The sequence below is a fragment of the Dreissena polymorpha genome, chromosome 11 (genome assembly GCF_020536995.1).
Source record: "Dreissena polymorpha isolate Duluth1 chromosome 11, UMN_Dpol_1.0, whole genome shotgun sequence".
In the NCBI taxonomy this organism is placed as follows: Eukaryota; Metazoa; Mollusca; class Bivalvia; order Myida; family Dreissenidae; genus Dreissena; species Dreissena polymorpha.
In genome coordinates, this window is record NC_068365.1 from 46,774,296 (window position 1) to 46,783,550 (window position 9,255).

The 9,255-nt window shown below is 35.7% G+C and overlaps 1 protein-coding gene across 1 annotated transcript in view; it reads left to right on the forward strand.

The window, feature by feature from the left end:
- LOC127849545 (CAP-Gly domain-containing linker protein 1 homolog) overlaps positions 1 to 8,102 on the forward strand; it is a 35,595-nt gene extending 27,493 nt beyond the window's left edge. Inside the window, exons 8-11 of the mRNA XM_052382203.1 lie at positions 2,048 to 2,095; positions 2,418 to 2,465; positions 2,652 to 2,693; positions 7,681 to 8,102. Coding sequence (XP_052238163.1) covers positions 2,048 to 2,095; positions 2,418 to 2,465; positions 2,652 to 2,693; positions 7,681 to 7,781 — 239 coding nt within the window. The 3' untranslated portion in view covers positions 7,782 to 8,102. The remainder of the gene's footprint in view (positions 1 to 2,047; positions 2,096 to 2,417; positions 2,466 to 2,651; positions 2,694 to 7,680) is intronic.
- The last annotated feature ends 1,153 nt before the right edge of the window (positions 8,103 to 9,255 follow it).

Below are 9,255 nucleotides of genomic sequence, written 5' to 3' on the forward strand. Positions count from 1 at the left end.
AGTGAGATCTAAATCTAACAGTAGATCAGCATGTGATATTTGAATCAGTTGGTAGCTCTGCAAGTGAGATGTAAATCTGACAGTAGATTAGCAGGTGATATTTGAATCAGTTAGTAGATCTGCAAGTGAGATAAAAATCTGACAGTATATAAGCAGGTGATATTTGAATCAGTTGGTAGCTCTGCAAGTGAGATCTAAATCTTACAGTAGATCCGCATGTGATATTTGAATCAGTTGGTAGCTCTGCAAGTGAGATCTAAATCTGACAGTAGATCAGCAGGTGATATTTGAATCAGTTGATAGCTCTGCAAGTGAGATCTAAGTCTTACAGTAGATCAGCGTTGGATATTTGAATCAGTTTGTAGCTCTGCAAGTGAGATCTAAATCTGACAGTAGATCAGCATGTGATATTTGACACCGTTGGTAGCTCTGCAAGTGAGATTAAAATCAGATGGTTGGTCTGCTTGTGAGATTTTTATCTATTGGTAGCTCTGTAAGTAAGATATGATACAGTTTGAATCTCTTTAAATCAGTTTGTTTCTCGCTAGTTCTTCACGTGAGATTTGAAAATGTCGGTAGCTCTACAAGCGAGATTTAAAACTGTTGGTATTTTTTTTTAAATGAGAGTTCTTCCGGTGGTATAGGAATCTGTTGGTAGCACTGGAAGTGGGATTTGAACAACTTAGTGGTTATGCAAGTGTGGTTCGAGTCCGTTTAGAGTTTTGAAACTGATTTAAATCGGTTTGAAGCCCTGCATTTGGGATTTGTATCAGTTGTTGGCTCTGCTAGTGGAATGTTACGTAGTTAGTAGTTCAGCTGGCAATATGTGAATGTGTCGTTACTCGGCTTATAAAACAGAAACTATTTGGAGACAGTGCATTCGAGATGAGAATTCATAATCACTTGTCAATTATTGACAGTGTTAAACTGGTGTGGGTTTATATTTCAGTGGTAAATAATGACACATAATTTGATAATTTATGCATTTAATTAACCAAAGGACGAATTAACGGTAGCGAGTATAAAGGAGAATCAATATATGTTTGTATACTGCATAATACTTATCGACGCGTTTAAGATATTTTATTACAATGTTATTTTAACTGTTTAGTATAAACATATTTATTTATTTTAGCTCGATTACATAGACAGCCTTAGGCGTATGTGAAACGCGCTCGAGTTCGTCCCTTGTGCATAGAACAAGTACTTTGTGTCTATGTGGAAAATGTAAAGAACGCTCTTAAAGTGGGAATCGAACCCGTGACCTCCCGGTCGCTAGGCGGACACCATATCCACTACGCTCCGGCGACCTTTTGAAATGTTTATAAGATGTTACTAAAATATTTTTCGATTGTAAGATTTCATATCGTGAAAAGTGTGTTTATGAGATTTAAATTAGCTGCTTACGCGATGTTTAGAGAGAAAGTTTGTGGGAAAACTTGCTTATTGCATTAACATTAGTCGGTAACTGTGATAACGAGAAACATATCTTCGATGTGTACTGTCTTTTTGAGTTGCGTCAATTAGCAAGTCTGCTAATTAGATGTACGAGATTGAGCTAATGAGATGTATGTTAGTCATTTTCGACATTTGGAAGTAACTGGAAACTGTAGCTGGGGGACATATTGTTTTTGCCCTGTCTGTTGGTTTATTAGTATGATGGTTTGTTGGTTTGTTTGCGTCAAACTTTAATATTGGACATAACTTTTGCAATATTGAAGATAGCAACTTGATATTTGGCATGCATGTGTACCTCATGGAGCTGCACATAGTGTTTCACATATTGTTAATCCTACTTACCCAAAGACTTCTGAAATGCTTGAAACGTCTGAGGGTTAATTTGACCCTTAATTGAAAATTCATGTCATAAGAACGGCTCGTACATTTAAAGTTGCGCGAACATATGCTATAATTTACACTATATTTGATGTATTTAATTGAATAGGGTTATAACTAACTTGTGCTTAAACTTTGTTTGTGTGTGTGTGTGTAAAATTGTGGCAAGCTAGCACACTGAGTAACCCAAGCGAACGGTGTCATGTTTTAGATCGTGTCGTTGGGTCTGATTGTGTGGACAATGCAGAAAAGGATGCAGGTATGCATATATTTAACAAAATCATAATTTGTTAGATTATCTTATATAGATATAAGATAATATGGCACGACAGCCTTGGATGACAATTCTAGACAATCTGTTTATATAATTAAATATATTTCTTGTGCACCGAATATGACTCAGTATAGTTGGCTCTAAATTGAAAATGATTAATATCATAAGATCGGCTCGGACATGTTAAGTTGAGCGAACTTATGCTATAATTTAAAATATAAATGCCCTTTATTATTGAAACTAGTAATCATTGTATGGCATGTGCTTCAACTAATGTGTTTTGTTAAAAATTACGGAACTTTTTCAGATCGTGCCAACTGGTCTGATTGTGTGGACAATCCAAAACAGGATGCAGGTATGCACACGATGAACACGTTGTTTCATTATGTTAAATAGGGATAACATAGAATGGCTCGAACTTTTAATTTAATGTGTACGATTTAATATGTTGTTGTTTATAATATTTTATACAAGTATCAGTAAGTGTGTAGGCTCTGTGTATGTCACTGAGTCATTACACATAATTTATAATTTTATACAGATGCTGACATTGGGCTTGATAATCTGGAACATTTAGTAAAAGGTAAATATAACCTTAAATATTATCGTATATAAAGAGTGTAGGAGTCTTTATAGACAAACATCCTGATAACATATCAAGGTATGCATCCTGATTATGTTTGTTCAGAAGGTAAATACGGTTTCAACGCAGAAATTATTGTGTTAATTAAGATAAAGTATATTAAAATCAAATAACAGCTTTCTGGATCCTGATATAGATATTGTTATGAACAAAGTTATCTCATGCTGATTACACGTCATGTTTTGAACTATTTATAAATGCTAATTATCAAATTGGGTCATAATAGGCTCAGCGGCGTCAACCGTGGCTTCCCATCAATAACTTTGTGCACTTGCCATTATTGACGAGTCTTTGATACAAGTTAAGCTTTTATAGTTTTGTATCCAGTTAAGGATTTTATTTGAGGCGGGTCGGTCTTGTCAAGGTAGATTTGCAATAACTAAAAATAGAAAAACAGTTTCATCTGTACAAAATCCTAATTGTTAGAGGTGCTTCGTTTGAATTATCTCGCAGAGAACTAGATTGGGATAGCATTTACAGCAAGTCAGATCATGGTGAAGATCATTAAATCCTTTATATAATATGTTGCTCTTAATGTTGTCCACTTAATAAATATCATTATGAGGGATGCATTGTACCAATAAGATGGGGTTTGCTAGAAATAGAGAATGTCTTGAGATTGAAGTAAAGTTTGGCGCTGAAATGTTATTATGTAGGTAACTAACATGCTCACTTGCTTGTGATTACCCAGTTACTCCATGTAACTTATATTTTCTCAATTTCTGACCTCGTTTATCCGATTTTACAGATTTTTTTCTAGATTTTGAAGAAGCTGTACGGATAAATGGAGTCACTAATCTTAGTGATTTCATCACCGAAGATTTAAATAAGTGGAGGTCATGTAAAATTAATATAGCCGTGATAGGAGAATCTGGGACAGGAAAATCCTCCTTTATCAATGCGATTAGAGGACTTCAACCCGGCGAGTCATTTTCTGCAAAGACTGGAAGCAGCGAGACAACAACAACAATTCAGGAGTATCCTCACCCTGAACATCATAACCTTATTTTTTGGGATCTGCCGGGTGTTGGAACTCCTCGATTTCCAAAGGAAACTTATTTAAGCGTCATTGATGTTAAGAAGTACGACTTTTTTATTCTTGTCTCGGCAAGCAGATTTAAAGAAAATGACGTATGGTTAGCTAAGGAAATTTGTAGCCTCAAAAAGAAGTTCTATTTTGTAAAGTCAAAAATAGATATTGATGTCGAAAACGACTTGAGGGCTTCTGGTGGTAGGTTAACAAAAACAGATATCATTAATAAAATACGACAGAATACAACTATAGAGCTTAAACAGACGGTCTTAACTCTCCCTATGCTGTTCCTTGTCAACAACTGGAGTATTGATGAATATGATTTCAAAGATCTAATTACGCAGCTCATAAATGATATACCAGTATTTAAAAAAGACTCACTGGTATTGTCTATGTCATCTTTAGCAACAACAGTACTGGATGAAAAGCAAAAATTGTTGCGAAAGCGAGCATTGCTTACAGCTATTAAAGCAACAATTGTAAATGTTCTTAAAGGAATCCAAGTCTATAAAATATGTATTGCGGGGTCTATATTTGATATCGATATTGGTGCCTTGGTGCTCGAAGCAAATTTTTATCGAAAGCAGTTCAGAACTAATGACAAATATTTGAAGATAATTGCAGACAAGATGAATATATCTTTTGATGACTTGGTACATAAACTTGATATTCAATCTACATCGCTTGTTCAATCAACACATTCATTTATGTCGTTTTTCAGCATGTGGGAAAAAATGTATAAAGATGACAGGGCTTTGTTAGTTGCACCCGTGTCGGCCATTCCTCTCTGCATGTTTGTTCAGCGTAAAATACTGAAAATGTGTTACGACGAGGCATTGACAATTCTTGCTGCGCAGCAACCATTATTAGCAGCAAAATTAATGTTAACGCCAAAAGCAAGCGAAACTAGCGCAAAATAATAGCTGTAATTTAATATTCGCACTGCCCTACAAGGCAGTTCCTGATTTGTATCCGGACAGATAAGTTTCATGTCGATATTTTATTTATATTCATGTATGGGTTTATCATTGTCTTAGTTCGCTGAGCGGAAACGTGGCAATGATATTTCGCGTCATTATCGGAAAAGTTTTAAGTCATGTATTGGATGAGATACAATGCACAATTTTAAGCTAATGACACATTACAAATATTTCTGTGTGTCGATTTTATTAGAATTTATAAAAGTTTGGTTTTCATATCCAATCCAAAAGCTACTTCCTTTATATACGTTGATCACTCTAACGTTTACATTCATAATTATCGCACCAATTAAGGCAGTCATTTATCCCCGCGACATGACGGATGGTCATGGTAGTTTACTTTGTATGTTCGTCTTTCTTTAATATTTTGTTCCCACTACCTTTTCCAAATACCTTTGACATTATTTTTTATTAAACTTGACTCAAATGTTAAGGCCATTGTTACGATAAGCAAGGACCATTTACGACAGAAAGGGCACACGTGAGGGCTGAATGTTTAAGCTTGTATTCTTATGTCCGTTTTTTATAAACTTTTCAGTAAAAAATGGTGTTCCTGAAATTTTCTTAAAATGTTCATCACATTGAGAAAGTCTTGAGCCAAACTCACTACCGAAAGGTCGAGGTCATTGTTAAAATGATCACGGGTGGAGTTAAAGAAGTCGATTGAACTGCAATGTTTCCTTGTATGTTTTGTTTTCATTTTACCTGTCATTATTTTTTCAAATATGCGACTGTACATATAACAACAATGTGTCAGTCATTAAGTTATACTTACTTTAAATGAATCACAGTATGTCTTTCTTGGTCAGTTATTGTTTTTTAAATGATTGGTTGTAATGCCAGTATGGCTCAAACAATTCATCCAATGGCATGATGAAATTGTGTTTTCTTAAGCACTGTTAATTTGATTTACGATGACCGCAATATTTAATTTGGTTCATCGTTTTCAATTAAAAGACAATGCCTGAAACTTTCTGAAGTGCATATTTTATATATGTTTATTTGTATTGATTTTATGTTATATAATGTTATGTTATTATTCGCATTCACGTGACAGAATATGATGTGTATTTTTAGTATTAAGACGATGTACTATTGTATAAGTCTGAATAAACTATGTCTGTCAGTCTGTCTGTCATATTTTATATAGCTTTACATATCACAGCAACGCAGTTTTAATTTTTAGCACATACTGTGTAAAAGAGATTTAATTGTATGCCAACTGTGTTAAAGATTTGGAATATTAACTTGAATAACTACATAAACAAATTATATAAATATGTAAATTAAAACCATTCCTTATATTTTATAATAAATCTATAATATGCAGTATGCAAAATTGGTGATTTAATAATGATTTATATTTACACTTTTTATTATATATGCATTCGTCGCATATACATGTATGCATACTATGAATTGCAATTATTGTTTGTAAAGCATTTTTGTTTTATATGTTATAGTTTATTATTACGAAAGTGATTTATTTTTCACATGTTTTATTTACAACATCATGTATATTGAAATGGTAGCCATAAATTTCGGGAATATAAAGATGTTCATCAATATCTCTTTCGGTCAGTCATTTAGTCACGAATCCTGTCTGCTCGTATACTTTGATATAAATTAATTAAACCAATTCAAAATAACTTTGCAAAGTACTTAAAACTGTAATTGACGATTTGCAGTAACCACATGATAACAATTAATGGCAATGTTATTCTGAAGTTAAAGTAAGAAAGTTTCAAAATCATACCAAGGGCCGATTTTAAGACAGTGAACAGTGTTCGTCTGAACCCAAATAAGACAATTAGCGAACATCATATCTGAATATTAATATATTAAATATAAAAATGAAAATAAATTATTTATAATAATTAGTACTACTGTAAGCTGCAGTTTTCCATAAAAGTAACGTTCTTTTTAATTTCAGACTTTAATCATATTTGATTTGGAATCACTATTTAATGGTATGTTGTGATGAATGAAAAGCATTATGTAATTTTAAAACGATATGTTTTAATATATTTGCTATTAATGCGCTTTAACATGAATTTTGTTATGTGTTATGTGTTTGCATATTATAACCAATTTCTTTCGAACAATTCTACTGCATTTAATTAGTTAAACAGACATAGTACAGACAACTATTGATGTTTAATAATCAAGCTTGGTGAAAGGTTTACTTTATCTATTCTCGTTTTATTTTTAATGTACTTTATTTGTATTATGTGCACGTGTGTGTTTATTTTGATCATACTGCTTTTTTTCGCAATTTGATTTCACATTTGCTTTTTATGTAAATTGTAATTTACAATTTAATAGTTGTTATGTTGCATTCTATAACATACTTGAACAAAAACAGCATTATTGAATTGTGTAACAATTGTATACCTAATTATTTTTTCTGTATGATTTGAATGCACTTAGTATTGGATTACTTAATAACAGTGAGATTACATGCCAAACGTTAAACTTCTTTGCGTTGTTATTCAAAAGAACAGTGTTTAAAAAGTTATTCCTTAATGTAAATCTTTATTTATTTAAAGACTTCGAAGCGGGCAAGTTTTTACCCCGAAGTAATGATTTGAACAATATAAATTGTTAAAGAGCACTATCTGATGTCAAATACCGTAAATTAATTCTGTGGAAATTGCATAATACAATGATATTTATGCCTATATGAATCATGTGACCCTTGGTAACACGGCCGGATTCGGCCCAACTGGCATTATCTAATCAAAGCGCTGTAGGCGCTGAAGGCCTGGGGCTAGGTTTAGAGCGACGTAAAATGCATTTAGGATGGTTTGTCCGAATTTCTCCCTTTGTCCGAATTTTTACTGATTGACCCTAGCGGTTGAGTGCAGAAGCTCAGAGCCTGCAATGAAAGACAATAGTTGTGTATATACTACAGTGTTCATAGACGGTGGAGGACAACACGATACTGGTTGTGGGAACGATAACCTTTTGTTCAACTCTACAGATCTGGTAGAAGTTCGTCTACATAGGCGATGAAGATATACAACAATAACAACATGGCCGCAAAAAACTGTTATTGTTGGCGTCAAATAAATACCTTTCAAAAGCCTAAAATAGTTTTCTATTACATAATTAACAGATCAGGAAAACACTCATACCTCTGTAATGTGTATACAGAAGAAAATCCACTTAAGCCCAAGACTCACTTTTGCCGGAAGAGCCCCGGTCCATCCCGGTTTGCTAACGCCGGTCGACCGGCGAGGACCGGGATGATTCGTAGAATTTTTTTTTACGCAGTCAGACTATTTCCCGGTGCCGCCCCGGTTGAAGCCGGTCAACAGCCCGGCAGAGTCCCGGTCAACCCGGACTGGCTACGGTTTATCCCGGTCAAGCCCTGGTAGAGCCCCGGTTGTCGCCGGTAGTGCCCAGGTGAAAGCCGGCAACGTCCCGGCATAGCCCCGGTTGTCGCCGGCAGTGCCCCGGTTGAGCCCCGGTGAAAGCCGGCAGCGTCCCGGCAGAGCCGCGGTATACCGTAACGACGCTGGCACTCACCGTGTCTATACCGGCATCAGACCTCGGCAGAGCTACGGCAACGCCCCGGTCGTCGTCGGTTATTCCACGGCGGAGCCCCGGTGAATGCCGGTGGCGTTCCGGCAGAGCGCCGTTTTCTTATGTACCGTAGCTATATCGGGACTCTAACGGCATTCACCGGGGCGTTGCCGTAGCTCTGCCGGGTTCTGAATGGGCCCCGGTGGAGCTACGGTGCCGTCCCGGTTGTTTCCGTTGCCGTCCCGGTTGTTCCCGGTGCCGCGCCGGTCGTTGCCGGTCCTTCCCGACGACTCCCGGTTCATCCCGGAGGTATTAAACATTTAAATACTTTCCCGGTGGAGCCCCGGCTTTCCCCGGTCGTCCCCGATGGAGCCCCGGTTCATCCCGGTAGAGCCCGGATCACGCACCGGGGCTTCGCCGGCATCATAGTGAGACTGGACCTTTACACTGATAAAGAACGGTGTACAGATTGTGTACGTTGTCTCACGTAGAACTTTTCGCGCTCGATTTGCGCGCCCAATCTGCGCAGTGAAATATCATATCCGGTGACTTCGTATATTTCCGAGAATGATCATGAATATTTTTTTTTTCATTTTCTTTTTTCTTGAATGTCTCGTTAACGCAAAATAAAATAACAATATCTTAAAATATGTTTATAAATACCAAATGTTATGTCTTAAGGTATTAGCACTCTAATGGGACATGTTGATTTTCTCTTCTTTCTTCGCATATTTCTTAGTATTGTGGTATTCTGCATTGATCATTAAAGTGTAAATGCAATTCACCGAACAATACATTGTTTTTACATTTTCAGTTTTGAACCCCCCCCAAAAAAATTTCTCCATATTTTCTGAACCATTTATTTACAGAATTCACTCTCATTCATCCAAATATTGAACAAACAACACTTTTTTAGTATGTATTAATAGATAAATGCATAATATATACAAATATGATAGTT